Source organism: Gopherus flavomarginatus, chromosome 6, assembly GCF_025201925.1.
Source record: "Gopherus flavomarginatus isolate rGopFla2 chromosome 6, rGopFla2.mat.asm, whole genome shotgun sequence".
Lineage (NCBI taxonomy): Eukaryota > Metazoa > Chordata > Testudines > Testudinidae > Gopherus > Gopherus flavomarginatus.
In genome coordinates, this window is record NC_066622.1 from 75,515,245 (window position 1) to 75,533,019 (window position 17,775).

At 46.5% G+C, this 17,775-nt stretch overlaps 1 protein-coding gene across 1 annotated transcript; it reads left to right on the forward strand.

The window, feature by feature from the left end:
- The first annotated feature begins 2,231 nt into the window (after positions 1-2,231).
- LOC127054275 (zinc finger and SCAN domain-containing protein 29-like) lies at positions 2,232-4,048 on the forward strand. The gene is made up of 2 exons (XM_050960355.1): positions 2,232-2,712; positions 3,495-4,048. Exons 1-2 carry the CDS (start codon positions 2,349-2,351, stop codon positions 3,704-3,706), a joined length of 576 nt encoding a protein of 191 aa, XP_050816312.1. The 5' UTR covers positions 2,232-2,348; the 3' UTR covers positions 3,707-4,048.
- The last annotated feature ends 13,727 nt before the right edge of the window (positions 4,049-17,775 follow it).

Sequence of the window (17,775 nt, forward strand, 5' to 3'; positions counted from 1 at the left end):
CTCTGTTTTCCCTCATCCCCACCCCCAATTTCTAACTCCTTTGCATTCCAGTGTAGCTGCTTCCACCTAATACTTGCTGCCTGGATACAAGTGGGGATGGGTAGACATTGAGAGCACAGGAGAGCCAGTCTCTCTGCCCTCACTTCCTGTACCTGCTACCACAGTGCCCCCCACCTAGTAGTAGCAGAGAGGAGCAATTGCCAGGTAATTCCTGCTCATTCCTGAAGTCATAGGGTGGACCATGCTTGGTGCAAACAGAATCTTTGGAGAATTTACCTGCACAAGTTTCTACTGAGCATGAGCAAACTCAGATTTTACAGAGTTATGACTTGTCAAATTTGGGTGAATTTTCACAGGGTCAGGAAAAAGGCACATCCATGGCAGGTGACCCCCATCCCCAGACACTAAATTTCAAGCCCATGTGCCAAAGCATGGTAGCATGGCACTAGAGCTTCTCAATGAGATGGTTGCTCTTAGCTCCCCCTGTAACTGGGCTCCATGTGCTGTGCACTGCGTAAGGTCTGGTCGAAAACAAGACTGAGCAGGTACCGCTTGATCCAGCAAGTCAGCTGCAGAGCTGAGTGGCCATGCCTCTGCCTAGCAGAGAGGGGGATGTCACCGCTTTTGGGGAGCCCCCTAGGTAAGCGCTGCTCAGAGCCTACCTCGCCCCAACCCCCTGCGCCCTCCCACACCCAAACTCTGCTGCTTGGGGGGTGGGGGCAGGAGCCAGGTAGGGAGCTATCCCTGCCACCAGCACCAGTGGGGGTCCTGGGCCATGCACTGCCACCTGCCACCCCTGCCCCCAAGCAACTGGGCTGCCCTCCCCTAGCACCGGCGGGGCCCCTGGGCAGCACCCCACACAGGTTTTTCTTCACTGGTATTTTTAGTAAACATCATGGACAGGTCACTGGCCATGAATTTTTGTTTACTGCCTGTGACTTTAACTAAAAATACCCTTGACTAAAATGCAGCAATCATTAGGCCCTTAGCAGGGGAACACATCTGCTCCAGTACTGCCCACTCTCATGAACTTACCACAAGTAAGGTGGATTTTGGCCACTGCTGAAAGGTTCTGGGTTTCCAGACTTCCCCTCTCCCTGTCCTGCTTCTCTGCCTCCTGGGAAAGAGAAGCCAATCAGAACTGCTGTAGGAAACAGCGGTGGGGGAGGGAAGAGCCAAAGCTGGATGAGAAGAGGGAGCAGAGAGCTTGGGGTGTCTCTGCTCCCCTCTCCCTCCTTTATAAGGCTGGATTGGAAACAGCAACTCCTCTGAGATATTCAGTGGACAGTTTGATTGGTGAAGATTTTACACAAGTCAAGATTAATACAATCAGCTACCTCTAATTAGGAGTGCCTATTTTATAAATAGAGGTGCTTAAAAATCATACTATTGAATGGCATGATTTTTACCAGCTTTTGCAGTCTCTTGTACACATTCTCCCCACCCACCTCCCAGCAGCAGAGTTTGGTTGGGGGAGGGCGCAGGGGGTTGGGGCGCAGGACAGGGAGAGGCAGGCTCTGAGCAGTGCTTACCTGGGGGGCTCCCCAAAAGCGGTGACATTATATATAATATCCTTATGAAGTCTTTTGAAATGCAGTTACTGTGCATACAGAATAGACTTCTTTCAAAGAAGAATGCATTGGCCATTCATCTTGAATAAAAAAAGCAGTAAAATATTACTTTGTGTTGCTAGATTTTTCATTCATTTGAATGTGGGCTGGCCCCTCTTGATCTCAGTTGCTAACTATAAAACCTTTATATCTGTGTTTAGATCCAATGTTGGATCCTGGGGCAGCTTGCTGCTATTTTTAGTGCACTAGCTGGATCAGAGCTACGCAAGTATGTCTATTCAAGCTGGAAATTATATCTTCCCACTCCAGGGTAGGCATACTCTGCTTCTCTTAGGGCATGTCTTCACTGCAGAGCTAGGTTGTCTACAAAGGGAAATGACTGGCATAGTTATAGTGAATTAACTTTCCCCTACAGCTATACCAGTATAACTCCCATATGTAGACAGTTGTTGGCCTCCAGAGGTATTCGGAGGTATCCCAGAATGCCTGTTCAGCCACTCTGCTCATCAGTTCGAACTCTATTGCCCTGGCCTCAGGTGACTGGCCCTTTAAATGCCCCAAGAATTTTAAAAATCCCCTTCCTGTTTGCTCAGCCAGGTGTGGAGTGCAATCAGTGAATCTTTCCAGGTGACCATGGCTCCATGTGGCCAACAAGCCCCAGCATGGAGCAATGGCGAGTTGCTGGACCTCATCAGTGTTTGTGGGGAGGAAGCTGTGCAGTCCTAGCTGCGCTCCAGCCGTAGGAATTACGATACCTATGGGCAGATATCAAGGGCCATGCTGGAAAGGGACCATGACCGGGAGGAGCTGCAGTGCAGGGTTAAAGTGAAGGAGCTGCAGAGTGCCTATTGCAAAGCCCGCGAGGGAAACCGCCACTCCGGCACTGCCCCCACGACCTGCTGTTTTTACAAAGAGCTGGACGCGATACTTGGGGGTGACCCCACCACCACTCCAAGGACCACGATGGACACTTTAGAGCAGGGGGAGGAGGAGGAAAGCAAGAGTGAGGGTACTGTGGTGGGGGGAGACACTCTGGAGTCCCTGGAGGCATGCAGCCAGGAGCTCTTCTCAAGCCAGGAGGAAGGTAGCCAGTCGCAGCATCCAGTACTTGGTGGAGGACAAACAGAGGAGCGGGTTCCCGGTAAGCGGCTTTTATTTTCATGATGTAAATTTTTCAGGAGAGAAGGGAGGGTTAGGGCTGCATGCATGCATGCCTAGATGTGGAATAGCCCATTGATGCGGTAATTGGCCTAGGTAATCTCTTCAAAAGTTTCTGCCAGAGCGTGGGCAATGCACTTGCGCAAGTTTATTGGGAGAGCCACTGTGGTCCTTGTCCCAGTCAGGCTAACACATCCACGCCACTGTGCCACGAGGGGTGGGGGGACCATTGCTGCACACAGGCAAGCTGCATAGGGGCCTGGGCGGAATCCGCATTGCTGTAGAAGACCCACCCGCGCTTCCCAAGTGACCCGCAGCAGCGAGATATCTTCTAGGATCAGCTCCTGTGAAAGATGTTGGGATAGTGTTCAGTGTAGGTGCCCCCAGCAGCTGTTTGCTTTCCCCAATGCACAGAAACCCCAGTACAGCCCTGAACCAATCATTCCCCCTTCCCAGGTGACCCGCAGCAGCGAGATATCTTCCAGGATCAACTCCTGTGGAAAATGTTGGGATAGTATTCAGTGTAGGTGCCCCCTGCAGCTGTTTGCTTTCCCCAATGCACAGAAACCCTGAGGACAGTAGAGCCCTGAAACAATCAGTCCCCCTTACTCACCATTTTGGGGCTCCCGTGGGTTATGTGCACTCTCTTTGGGATGGGAAAATTATGCTATTGTGAAAACTGTTACACTCCTTAACTGTGTGGGAATAACTATCTGGTATAAACAATGCTGCCTCTGTTAAGTGTTGCATTTTTTGCCTTTACAGAAGCAACCTTGAGATCTCGGCTGCCCGTGTTATCAACGTCTCAAAGACTACAAAACCTCCCGAAGAAGCTGCGAAAAAGCAAAGAAGACATGCTGCAAGCAGTTATGGATCACTCTGTCACAGAGAATCAAAAAGTGCAGGACTGGAGGGAAAGGGAAAGCAGGGTCCACCAGAGAAACGCAGCGGACAGGAAGAAAACACAAAGCAGCTGATAAGCATCCTGGCGCGCCAAGCGGACTCTATCCAGGCACTCGTAGCCATGCAGGAAGAGCACTGCCGTGCACCCGCCCCCCCCGTCCCAAAGCTCTTTCCCTTGTGCCCCAATGTCAGCTCAAAGCCCCCTTCCCCAGCATCCAGGTTCTTACCACCACCAGCTGCCCCCAACACCTGTACGTTCACCAACCAGCCCTGAGAACTACGACCCTTACCCTCTGCACTCAACCCCCATCACCATGCAGTATAGCCATCCTGAAGTGCAGCAGTCATTGCACAGCACTCCAGACAGGACATATTCAAACCTGTGACTGTACAGTTCCCCACCCACCCCCCTGCCCTTTTAGGTTCCAAAAAAGTTTCGTGTCTGTCAATAAAGTAATTTTCTTTTCAATGAATGAATTCTTGGCTTTGAAAACAGTCTTTACAGTCTGTTACAGAAAGTCAAAGATACCTTAGTCCAGGAAAGAAACAGGCACTGCAAATCAGCTTAGGAAACACAGATTCCTACTAACATTGTAACCACTGCACTTCACTCCCATGCAAGGCACCAAACATTACTGTTGGTTTTCAGCCTCAAATTCCTCCCTCAAGGCATCCCTAATCCTTGCAGCCCTGTGCTGGGCCTCTCTAGTAGCCCTGCTCTCTGGCTGTGCAAATTCAGCCTCTAGGCATTGAACCTCAGAGGTCCATGCCTGACTGAATCTTTCACCCTTCCTTTCACAAATATTATGGAGGGTACAGCACGCGGATATAACTACAGGGATGCTACTTTCCCCCAAGTCTAGCTTCCCATACAGAGATCGCCAGTGCCCCTTTAAATGGCCAAAAGCACACTCCACGGTCATTCGACACCGGCTCAGCCTGAGTTGAACCGGTCCTTGCTCCTGTCAAGGTTCCCTGTATATGGTTTTATGAGCCACGGCATTAACGGGTAAGCGGGGGTCTCCAAGGGTCACAATGGGCATTTCGACATCCCCTGCTGTGATCTTCTGATCTGGGAAAAGAGTCCCGGCCTGCAGCTTCCTGAAGAGGCCAGTGTTCAGAAAGATGCATGCATCATGCACCTTTCTGGGCCAGCCTGTGTTAATGTCAATGAAATGCCCAGAAGCGCCTGGAGAACCATGGAGAAATACCTCTTCTGATTAACATACTCGGATGCTAGGTGGGGTGGTGCCAGAATAGGAATATGCGTCCCATCTGTCGCCCCTCCACAGTTGGGAAACCCATTTGTGCAAAGCCATCTACAATGTCTTGCAGGTTCCCCATAGTCATGGTTCTTCTTAGCAGGATGTGATTAATGGCCCTGCAAACTTGCATCAACAAGATTCCAACGGTCAACTTTCCCACTCCAAACTGGTTCCTGACCGATCGGTAGCTGTCTGGAGTTGCCAGCTTCCAGACTGCAATAGCCACCTGCTTCTCCACCAGCAGGGCAGCGCTCAATCTCGTGTCCTTGTGCCGCAGGGTGGGGGCAAGTTCCTCACACAATCCCATGGAAGTGGCTTTTCTCATCCGAAAGTTCTGCAGCCACTGCCCGTCATCCCAGACTTCCATGACGATATGATTCCCACCACTCAGTGCTTGTTTCTCGAGCCCCAAAGCGGCGTTCCACGGTGCTGAGCATTTCCGTGAATGCCACAAGCAATTTCGTGTCGTACGTGTCATGCGACTCGCTATCATCGTCGGACTCCTCATCACTTTGGATCTTAAGGAATAGCTCAACTGCCAAATGTGATGTGGTGGCCACACTCATCAGCATACTCCTCAGCAGTTCGGGCTCCATTTCCCACAGAAATCGCGCTGCACAGAAACCGTTGAGAGAGTCAAGATGGCGCCAAACGTGGACAGAAACACAGGGATTGCTGGGATGTGAAACGATGCATCATGGGGCATTGGGACAGGAAGCAGAATGACCCGCCCCCTTCCCGCGGGGCCAGAATGGGAAGAGGTGCTCTGTGGGATAGCTGCCCATAATGCACCACTCCCAACACCACTGCAAATGCTGCAAATGTGGCCACACTGCAGCACTTTCCCTGCACAGCTGTATGAAGACAGCTTTAACTCCCAGCGCTGCACACCTGCAAGTGTAGCCAAACCCTAGGTCACTTGAGTGTTGATAGTCATCCACTGCTGTCCCACAATTCCTCCTGTGTGCCCAGGTCAGACAGATGACATAGGGCCTGTTATGCACAAGGTAAGACTAGATGGTCATACTCATGTCTTCTGGCCTTTAAAATCTATGAGCATCTTAAGATCTAGAGGAGGTGTAGAATATGCATTACTCTTCGGTATTCTGCCTTTTACCCTGAAGGAACCCTGGTCAAAATGTTGGATGTATGAAATGGTAGCTATGTGCAAAAATATAAGCCTGATGTTTTGCCATGATCCATTCGGATGCTTTAAAATATTGGTAAATGTAAGAACTAAAGTTTGAAAGACAGATATTTTACTCTGCTATTAGAAGCTGATTAATGGATTCCAGCTAGACAACAGGTGTGCGTTTTCTATGAATGATGACAAGAACATCCAGAATCCTGCCAACAGAAATATTCTTGATAAATTAAAATTACTAGAGCATTAAGCTTGTCTGTGTGTCATAGCAGCACAACACTGCACTGCAAGTTTGTAACACAGATTTGAAATCCATCCTACTGGAAAATGAATTAAGGGTGCACTTACCCGTAGATATTCCAGAAGTGTCACTGGATTTAACCAAAAAAACCTCTAAAATGCAGCAGGAGTTTTAGGGTTACAGTCTGTGCAATTGTCAAAAAGGATGTAGCCCACTCCAACTATACAAGAGTTGTTACTTTTGCCTACAACAAAGTGAAAAGCTGACTAAAGCTGCAGTTGAAAGAAAACTAGCAAGCAATGTTATTTGCTATAATCCTGTAATGACTAGAATAGCAGTCACTGAGAACAGCCATCACAAACTTAAGTCAAAGTTTATACTTGCTAGTTTCAGTATCTTTGTACTTGTACTACTTTCATTTCTTTCCCAACCATTACAACAACACACTTCTTACGTGAGAGGGAAAAGAATATCCTTTTGAGTGGGTGAGTAGAAATTCTCCTTCCAAACCGCATTCCACCCTAATCCCCATTACCTGAGGCGTTTGTTCTGGCCTTTTCTAGGAAGGCAGCCAATTCAACATTTTTGCTACTTCTGAGATGAACTGTCAGAACAAGCCACAACATGTAACTGCATTTGTTAAAGAAACAGTAATTTATCAATTCCTTCAATCAAGAAGTAACCATTTTCAATTACTGGGATCTACATTTCTATATTGACCACCATCATAACAGTCTAGGGCTTGTCTACACCAGTGGTTTTAAAACTTTTTTTCTGGAGATCCAGTTAAATAAAATTGTTGATGATTGTGACCCAACAGAGCTGGGTATGAGGTGTTTGGGCATGGGAGGGGCTCAGGGCTGGGGCAGAGGGTTGGAGTATGGGGTTGAGGGCTGTGGGGTGGGGCCAGGAATGAGGGGTTCAGGGTATGGGAGGGGGTTCTGGGCTGGAGTAAGGGGTTGGGGTGCAGGAGGGGTCAGGGCTCTGGGCTTGGGTTGCAGGCTCTGGGGTGGGGGCCAGGGATGAGAGGTTTGGGGTGCAGGAAGGTGTTCTGGGTTTGGAGGGGGACTCAGGGCTTGGGCAGGGTTCTGAGGTCTGGGAGGGGGTCAGGGCTCTAGGTAGGCTCTGAGGTGGGGCTGGGGATGAGGGGTTTGGGGTGCAGGAAGGAGTTCCAGGTTTGGGAGGGCTCAGGGCTGGGGCAGGGGATTGGGGCGTGGGGTTGGGGCACAGACTTACCTCCTGTGCCTCCCGGATAGCAGTGCAGCCGGGGTGCAGAGGCGGGCTTCCCGCCTGTCCTGGCACCACGGACGATGCTGCGCCCCAGAAGCAGCCAGCAGCAGGTCCGGCTCCTAGGTAGCGGCGCGTGACTCTCACCTGCAGGCACTGCCCCCCACTCTCCCTGTTTCCATTGGCCAGTTCCCAGTGCTTAGGGCGTGGGGCAGCACAGGGAGGCCTGTGGCCCCCGTGCCTAGAAGCTGGACCCATTACTGGCCACTTCCGGGGCACAGCGCGGTGTTGGAGCAAGTAGGCACTAGCCTGACTTAGCTGGGCAGCACTGTCGATGGGACTTTTAACGTCCCGGTCGGCGGTGCTGACCAGAGCAACCCAGTGCCTGACATGCCACGAGCCAGTACTGGGTTGGGACCCGAAGTTTGAAAAACGCTGGTCTACACTACACAGCCTTTGCTGGTATAGCTGTGCTGGCAGAGCCCCCCAGTGGAGAGACAGAATAAGTCAACAGGAGTTCTGCTGGAATAGTTATGCTGCCTCCTCGAATGACATTAACTAAACCAACAGAAGTGCTCCTTTTGTCAGTATAGTTGCATCTACACCAGGTGTTTTGCCAGCATACCTATGTTGGCTAGCGGGTGTGGGGATTTTTTTACACTCCTACTCAACATAGCTATGACAGCAAAATGTTGTAGTGTAAACTAAGCCTCAGTCAGTAGTATGTGCATTAGAAAGTTTAAAAAACCCTTATTCCAGACCGCATGACATCTGTTACACTGACACAGCCCACTTCAAACCTGGAGTTAAATTGGATCAAGCCACACACCATTGTGGAAATGTGCAGCTGCATATTAGCTGTAGGTGCCGATTGGTACAGCATAATTCTTAGCATCGGAACCTGGTGCAGATACCTAAAATTTTGTTTGGGAGAAAGGGGACAGCTAGATCCCAGTCCCATGCAGTAATAAGCACAGTCTGACTCCTGTGGTATGGAGATGGACTTTGCAGGAAGTCTCCTGCTTGTATGTAAAAAGACCCAAAGCGGACTCAGCAATCAAAGTGGGAGGGTTTCCCCTTCCAGAAGCCATGGCCCTGGTTGGCCGAACTGAAGGGTTTTTGAATTGCTAGCTCCAAGACTCTGCAGGGAGGCAGAAGGGAGCTGGTGGTGGTTGGCAGTGGTAACCAGGAGGGAAAGGCTCTCGAGGAGGCTGGCCACAGGTTTTGGTAGAGTCAGATGGCAGCTGTAACTGTGGGTGAGCTTTTGTTGTTATTGTTTCTGTTGTTGTAAAGCTGGTTCCAGGACCCTTCCAGAGGCATAAGACAGCTGTAAACAATAATAACTAGTTTGTTCTTCATCCTGGACATGTGTCTGATCTCTCTAACATCAATTCCAGTCATCGAACCCGGAACTCCCCTTGGTCAGCATCCACACTAACATCTGCAGTCCCTAACCTTACCCTGGGACAAAGCAAAGTAACAGCACCAGCCAGCTCATTGACCTACACCTCCACTCTTCAGCTACGGCTTGTGAGATGCTCTGGGGCCATTCTTGTCATTCCTGAGTTGTGGGATTTTGAGTAATGAAGGGAGGAAGTGTTTAACTATTGCTGGGTTATTGGGTAGTTACTCATTTAATTTATTCCCTGATTCCCCTGCTTTTTGACTTTTGTCCCTGTTTTCTGCCAGTTTCTCTCTCTCTCTCTCTCTCTCTTTCAGCCCTGCCTTTCTGGACATAAAACATTATTTATTCTTATCTGATGGTCCTTGATTTCCTGTACTTATAAATTGTATTGTCCTAGTGGTCACATTCTTGGAGTGCCCAGGACTGTGAGTGACTGTGTTACTTCCTGCCTCAGCACGACCAAGTCTTGCTGGTGCTAAACTAGGAGTCAACCCCCTGAAACTCCCAGTCTCTTAGCCACCCAAACAATCTCCTCAGCATTCTGCTTGCCTTTACTTTGCCTTGCAGGTTAACATTTGGTGTCCTGCAGTTCCTGAGCAACTCTGAACAGACGTCCTGTAGTGTCCAGCCTCTGTCACTACACACTCACCGCAACTATCAGGTTCGCTAATCCCAGTATACACACAGCTTGACTCGTACAACTCAGAATCAGGTCCTTTATACCACCCACTATGGAGTTATAGGAAAACAATAAGTTTACTGTAGAAGACTAAGATTTAAGAGCTACTGAGTAAGGATAACAATGGAAATAAATTATTACATATAAATACAAGTATAACATGCTTCTTAGAGTCTAATAGGCTGAAATCCTTGGCTAAAGCAGTTTCTCACATAAAGCTTTCTTGCAGCATTTCCAGCCATGACAAGCCCTGATGTAGGTCTGGGGAACCTTATCTTAGTTCCGCAAGGTGCTAAGCACCCTCAACATCTCCTAATTTCAGTGGGAGTGTTTATCACAAGAACATACAACATCTTGCAGGACTATGCATCTGGCACTGGGGTCCCCAATATGGTGCCTATGGGGGCATCTAAATGCACCCACGTCCTGGCCGGCGGTTGAGCATCTGCCAAAATGCCACGGTCCTTTGTCTGGCGCCCGTCAGATGAAAAGATTGAGGACCACTGATCTGGCAGGATCAAGCTCCAAGACAAGGGACTAGAAATCCATTTGGCAGGGGCAATCGTATTGTATGCTACTATGATGCAGATCACCTCAGTAAGTAAAACAGTAAGTAAAACCTGTGGAGGCTTATTCAGCTATGGTGGAATTTCATTGGAGTTGTATTACAGATTCATTTACCCCATGGAGTTTGTCTGAGGCACGTGACCCTCTTACAACTTCCTGAAAAAACTTTAGACAAATGAAAAGTCTGAAACTTCTGAGACCAACTTAATGGCTCCTGCATGGAGTGCTGTGACACAGCATCCTTTGTTCCGATACAATACTTGGTAGCCTGATTTAAGGGTGATGTATTTAAGGCACCCCCAGAAGCTTACAATCAACAGCACTCATCTGGCAACACACAATTCAGTGAGGCCTCTCTCATGTGTAATTCTGCATATGTAAGTGTTTTCATGATCAGGACGTAAATCTTCAAAGGTCACATGTCTCCCTTTAATTTTTGTTATACACCCCCTATTTTTCACACAATGCCAGGGACTTATCCCTATTGATTAAAAGGAAATGTTTTGAACTGGAATCATAACCGCTACCTTCTCCGATCTGTCTGCAGGTTTCATTAGTGTCTCTAGTCTAGGGGTTGTGTATAGACTTCCCCCTGTTGTAAAAGACATCCATAGCAACACAGCTGAATCAAATAAAAATGCAAGAGATGACCTGAAAAGCCTCATTTTTCTCCTCAGAATACCATAGGATTTGGGGAGAGCCCTTCCTAACCCCTTTAGAGTCCAGTGCCTCAACCCTGCAAACATTGATGCACACATATAACTCTACTCATGGGAAGAGTCTCATCAAAACCAATAGAACTCACATGAGTACAGTTACATGCCTCAGTGTTTGTTGGCTGGGGCCAACGTGCCCTAGTAGTCTTTCAGGTGGAAACCACTGGCTAGTAGGAGAATAAGTGTAGTAACTGGGTGGGCAGCTGGGATGAATATAGTTAAGTGAAAGCCATTCATTCAAATACTATTCCATGTAGGGGAGCCACCTCAGAATTAACCCTTTACAGGCCCTTAGCATAGTACAAAGTAGGGGCAAGGCTTGCTGAAGTTTCAACCCCTTTAAAGCAGCACCCTGCAGAGGCATGTAGTAGGGAAAAGGAAGTGTTAACCCTCCCAGCATAATCAGTAATCCTACCAAACAGAAAATGCTGCCCTCCCTCACATGCTAGGAAGTTTATGAAGGCCTTGCCTCAGTAGGCTAGAAGACTATATCTCCTTCAGTGGTCTGGCTCTATATGGCCTTTCAGTGGTCTCAGTCCCAAAAGTGTACTCATGCCACATTTTTCCTCATTTGTTAACTGGGGGACATATTCTAGTACCTTGCTCTTAAATGTTAGTTGCACCTCAATTAGAGGCCATTAGCAACTCTACCTGATATAAATCTAACTGCTATCCTATGTGCACTTGGATCCATTGGCACTGAAAATAAATACCTTATAAATAGTATCCAAAAATACAATAGAAAAAATAGTAACAGATGATTAGATGTGGTCTAAACACAAGACTGGAAGTCTGGAAATCCCAAGTTCCAGCCCTGCCTTTTATAACAATCCTCTCTGTAACCTTGGGGAAGCTACTTAAGCTCTCTTCTTCAGTTTTCCCTGTCTGTAAAATGGGAATATATTATCTCAAGAGGGTGATGTGAGGATTAATTAGTGAATGTTTGTAAAGCCCTGAGTATGATTAGAGCTGCATAGAATTCAAATAGAAATGAGAGACAGAAAAACACCAACAATACAGCAGGAGTTAATACTTTTATTCATGTTTACTGACTGCCATTTCAGGTGCAAACTGCTATACACATTTTTTACATCACTCAGATTTCATTACTTCATTTTAGTGAATTAGGGAAACTGGGCTCTTTATCTGAACCAACTTTCCTATGAGCCTTAGATTTGCAAGGGCAGTTATATTTTTATTAACAGTCAGTAATTTAAATGTTTTTAGATTGAATGTAATTTGAATGTTTTTAGATTGTGCTTTTATCAGAACCTCTTACTCCCTTTTAAAGCAGAAAATGCAAAATACCTCTCCCCATAAAAGGCTCTACAGTAGGCTCCTACACGGGATAAAGTCCCACCAATTTAGCCACCCTAAAGCCTTAGTAAAACAGACTGGTGCAGGAGTTAAAGCATAGCAGTGTTTACCTATGTTAGACCAGGACTTATTCCCTGAGGCACAGAGAAAAACCTCAAGGGAGATGAAAACCCCACCAAAAAGGAAAAAGAAGAGAAAGGATTCATCAAGCAAAGAAAAATACAAAAGTAAAAGTAAGTACAAGCTCACTCATGTGTCCTAGGTTGGCTACCATCCCCTTCCCTAAGGTTCCGAAGCTCTCTCTCATAATGGAGTTTTACCCCACCCCTTTTATTTTCTTATTGTTTGTGGAAGACTAAGGACCTTTGGGATTGACTTTATACATGTGAATAATTGGGATCCTGAAGCCACCACCAGAAGTGATGCTGCCCTTTATAAAGCCTAGTATAAGCAGAGGGAGTCCAGCTTCCTTCGGCCCCCAATGATCCTATAGTGCTAAGGGCACCTAAGCTTCCTCCAGCTCAGGTTGCCTATATAATTTCAAAGTGCTACAGGGCTCCCTTAGCACTGGTGACTCCTGCAGCCATTCTGGCTCCCCAGCTGGAATCCCTGAACTATCTTTCTCCTGGTCCCACAATTACCACCCACTGGTGCTATTGTGAGTACAACCTTTCCCTACATGTGCATTGGTGCAAGTTTATTTAAACTGGTGCAATGCCCTGTGTGGGGGACATTCTGCTTTAGTTTTAGGAATGACTTTTTTTGGTTTAATTTAATCCTGTTCCTAATAGATTTAAACAAAAAATGAAAGAAGCCTGGATTAAACTGAAATAGGAATGGATACTTTTTGCACCAGTTTCATGAAATTGGTTTAAAATCACAGTTAGTTAAACTGGGACAATTCAGCATGTCCTTAGCAGAGTTCTGGCAGTTTGAGTACCCTAGCTGCAGTGTTATGCTTGGCTTTCTTTTTAGTTTGTCCTCAAGTCTGCATTTCCTGGGTTTCTAACTCTCAGTAAGTGGTATCGGCAAAGTTCTTACATTTTTTAGCCATAAATTATTGATATGTGTGTTCAGCCCTATCTCCAGCTTAGCCAAGCTGTTTGGTGGAAATACATATGAATTCTACCCACTTGCTTTCTTTTTTTTTAATGGGCAAGTACCTCACTTAATATTTTTCTAGATCATCATAGTAACGGGTCAATAGAGTTTTTCCAAGAGCTGGTAAATTTGCATAACAACTTTACAATCACTCTCAACCAACCCCATGCATTGACACAGACACGTGCATTCCGACAGAGACTGGTGCCTGGATCCCCACAAAGTGGCGTTAGTTAAGAAATATGGCTGGAGGAGCTGGCTGAATGGTGCAGACAGTGGAGGAAAGCCAATTTAGAGAGAAGGGAATGGGGAGAGGTGGTTGTGACAACAGCTAAAATCTCGAGGAGACAATGTTATGAAGGCATAGGAAGATACCTACCAAAGTAAGCTTTGTTTTCCAAATACATCATCTCTGCAGATCCACAGTGACCCTGTTGCCACAATACTTTGAAGGCTTAAGGGATGTGTCTGTAGCTAGAGAGGAACTGAGGGATGGATGCATGGTTTTTATACCCTTAATAGAATGCTGACACAAAAGGGAAGAGGATGCAGTCTTGCTTCAGCTTTGGTCTTTATGTTGTTCCTGAAAGAGCAGTGATTCACCACCATTTTCTATGGGTGGGGCGGTTATTTCTTGCAGTCTCTAATTTCTAAAAATTAAACCAAGTCATAACTAAAACTTTTTTTTTTTAAAAAGCCTGATTTCAGGTAGGTGGATTAGGTTTGTTCATAATGGGTGATTGTTTCTTTAAGTAGTGGACTTGTGGCTGTAAATAATGAACTATTATACAATTTATGCCACAATCCATTTTGTATTTAACAAGACATCTGTTCATATCTAATGAATATTTCAAAACATTGATTTCCTCCTCCCATCCCTCTATCTCTCTCCCCAATTGTTGTTAACTCCTTTGATCTGTGTATTTGGTATTCACTCACTAATACATTGTCTCCTGTAATGTACTCCTCTTCTTTACTTAAATGTATTAGCTTATTGGGTCCTCCAGCATGAATGTATTTATGCGGGACCTGAAAACTGTATTCAGCTGTTCAACTCTGCACATCGTTTATGGATACCAAACAGGAATATATTGGACCCGGCTCCTAAACGGCTTTCTTTTCCATAATCCAGAATATTATTTTAGTGCCATATATTCTGATAAATTATGAACCACTCTATCATATAATAGTGAATTAATTATATTCTCTTGTGGCACCTCATTTTGTGTCCCAAAAAAATTAAAAAGGCAATACTATTAGAAGGGACTAGGAACTTTAGAACCAGCTGTGCCATACAGATTGTTCCTTGGCCCAGCACAAAAATTGCACTGGTGACTAAGCAATTTCTGCTGTGGGGTTTGTCACAGGGCATGACTGACTGCTGCAGAACAGTCATGTGACACTCAGTCTAGCTTCGCTTTCCATTCTTAGAAAGTAACCTCTTCTGTGGTCAGATGCGCACTGTAAAAAGAGAAGTTTTCTGGCTATTAGTGCCAGTGACCTGACTGGTGCTTTTTAGCAGCTTAGACCACAGTATTCAGGAGCACTAGTTGTAGGGGAGGAATCCTAGTCAATATGTATTCCAGAAACAATTAAAGGACAGTTGCTTTGTTATTTTTGTGTTCACACATTATGTATAGGGTGCCCACATTTTCAAAGTGGAAAAGCCAGGACCACAGTAGCAGGGAAGTAGGGCAGCATGGGATGGTTTTGGTGGGATGTCAGGGTTAGGGAGAGGTGCACAAAAAGGCTTTGGAAACTGTGGTGGGGAGAATTTGTTCACCAGGGTCAGGGGAAACAAAAGGGTGGCAATCACCAGGTGTGGGGTGAGAGTAGTGCAATTCTTGAGGCATGTGGCAGTTTCATTTGCTTAGCTGTCTGGTGGTACCTTTATGTTGCTACCATATGCAGGAATTAGGAAAACGGCATAAAACGCAGTGGCTTTTTTATGTATGTAGTAAATTGGAAACAAGGACAGACCCTGAAACCAAGTGCAACAATTTCCTCTTTTTCAGAGACAAGTAGCCAATTTGATCATATACCCTTCCAATAATAGCACCATAATGGCACAATTACCTTTATTCCCATCTCCCCCAAACTGCATAGCAGGGGGCTGGATGCTGACTTCATTTGAATCTTTATTTAAATAGTAATATGTTTGTCACCATGAATGTCTTAAACTTGCATCATACGGTCCTATGGTCTGTAGCATGCCAGACACAGCAAAGGCCTCTTGTTTTGGTTAGTTAAAACTGACTTTAGATTCCCTACTCAGGGCTGGTCTACACTACAAAGTTAGGTTGATCTAGCTATGTAGCTCAGGGGAGTGAAAAAATTCACTCTAGAGAAACTTAGTTAAGTTGCCCTAAGCCCCAGTATAGACAGCACTAATCAACAGAAGAATTTTTCCATTGACCTAGCCTCTTGGATATGAATTTACTATAGTGATAAAAGAACCTCTTCCATCTCCGTAGTGTCTATACTACAGCAGCACAGCTGCACCATTTCTAGTGTATAACAGAATTTTGAATGAGAATTATTTCCCCAATATAGATATTTGCTGAGTGTGGGCAGGCATCTCTTGCATTTTTCATGTGTCCTCTGATGTTTTTTCCACCATGCATACAATCACCTCTGAATCAGTACAACCCTCACATTATACCCACACTTTCTTTCCACCAAATGACGTTTTCTGCTATGTCTTTACTGCTGCATTACTGCAAACTGACTTATCAGAAACAAAGGAACTGGAGACTAAGGGTACGTCTACACTAAGGGATTATTCCAATTTTACATAAACCGGTTTTATAAAACAGATTGTATAAAGTCGAGTGCATGCGGCCACACTAAGCACATTAATTCGGCGGTGTGCGTCCATGGTCCGAGGCTAGCGTCGATTTTTGGAGCGTTTCACTGTGGGTAGCTATTCTGTAGCTATCCCATAGTTCCCGCAGTCTCCCCCGGACCTTGGAATTCTGGGTTGAGATCCCAGTGCCTGATGGGGCAAAAATCATTGTCGCGGGTGGCTCTGGGTAAATGTCGTCACTCATTCCTTCCTCAGGGAAAACAATGGCAAACAAGCATTTCGCGCCCTTTTTCCCTTGATTGCCCTGGCAGATGCCATAGCATGGCAACCATGGAGCCCATTCAGCTTTTTTTTTACTGTCACCGTATGTCTACTGGCTGCTGCTAACAGAGGCGTTACTGCAGCGCTACACAGCAGCATTTGTTTGCTTTTGCATGATAGCAGAGATGGTTATCAGTTGTTCTGAACTGTCTGTTGCCATTGTAAATTGGCAGTAAGATGACGGTTATCTGTCATTCTGTACTGTCTGCTGCTATCATGGGTACCCCTGGCTGAGGTCGGCTGGGGGCGCAAAGGTAAAACTGGGAATGACTCCCCAAGTCAATTCCTCCTTTTTGGTTTATAAAAATAGTCAGTCCTGCCTAGAATATGGGGCAAGTGTGCTAGAGAACCAGTGTATCAGAGAGCACAGCTGCTCGGTGTCAGATCCCGCAGAAATGATGAGCTACATGCCATTCACGGGGGGTGCCCCTGCAACAACCCCACCTGTTGCTTCCCTCCTCCTCCAACCTTCTTGGGCTACTGTGGCAGTGTCCCCCCCATTTGTGTCATGAAGTTATAAAGAATGCAGGAATAAGAAACACTGACTTGTTAGTGAGATAAAATGAGGGGGAGGCAGCCTCCCACTGCTATGACAGTCCAGGCAGGACAGAATCTTTTCTTTACACAGGAAAGGGAGGGGGCTGATGGAGCTCAGCCCCTAGTTGCTATGATGAGAACAGTTACCAGCCATTCTGTATCATCTACTGGGAATGACCAGGAATCATTCCTATTTTTACCCAGGCGCCCCCGGCCGACCTCACCTGAGGTAAGCCAGGAGCACTCACGGGCTGATGGTGACAACAGATATCAGTCATATTGTACCATCAGCCACCAGGGAGGGGAGAGGAGCAGATACTGCTCTTCACTGCTGCAGCATCGCGTCTACCACCAGCATTCAGTAGACATAGGGTGACATTGAAAAAAGTCAAGAAATGATTTCTTTCCCTTTTCTTTCACGTGGTGGGGGGAGGGAGTAAATTGACGAGCTACACCCTGAACCACACTGGACAATGTGTTTGAAGCTACAGGCACTGGGAACTCAGCCAAGAATGCAAATACTTTTCAGAGACTGCTGTGGACTGTGGGATAGCTGGAGTCCTCAGTACCTCCTCCCTCCCTGAGCGTCCATTTGATTCTTTGGCTTTCCGTTACGCTTGTCACGCAGCACTGTGTAGCCTGGAGATTTTTTTTCAAGCGCTTTGGCATTTCATCTTCTGTAACGGAGCTCTGATAGAACAGATTTGTCTCCCTATACAGCGATCAGATCCAGTATCTCCCGTACGGCCCATGCTGGAGCTCTTTTTGGATTTGGGACTGCATCGGAACCCGTGCTGATCAGAGCTCCACGCTGGGC

Coding starts and splice junctions, on each gene's coding strand:
- LOC127054275 (XM_050960355.1), top strand. CDS start 2,349: ATGCTGGAAAGGGACCATGACCGGGAGGAGCTGCAGTGCAGGGTTAAA. Junction 2,713..3,494: donor AACAGAGGAGCGGGTTCCCG/GTAAGCGGCTTT, acceptor TTGCCTTTACAG/AAGCAACCTTGAGATCTCGG.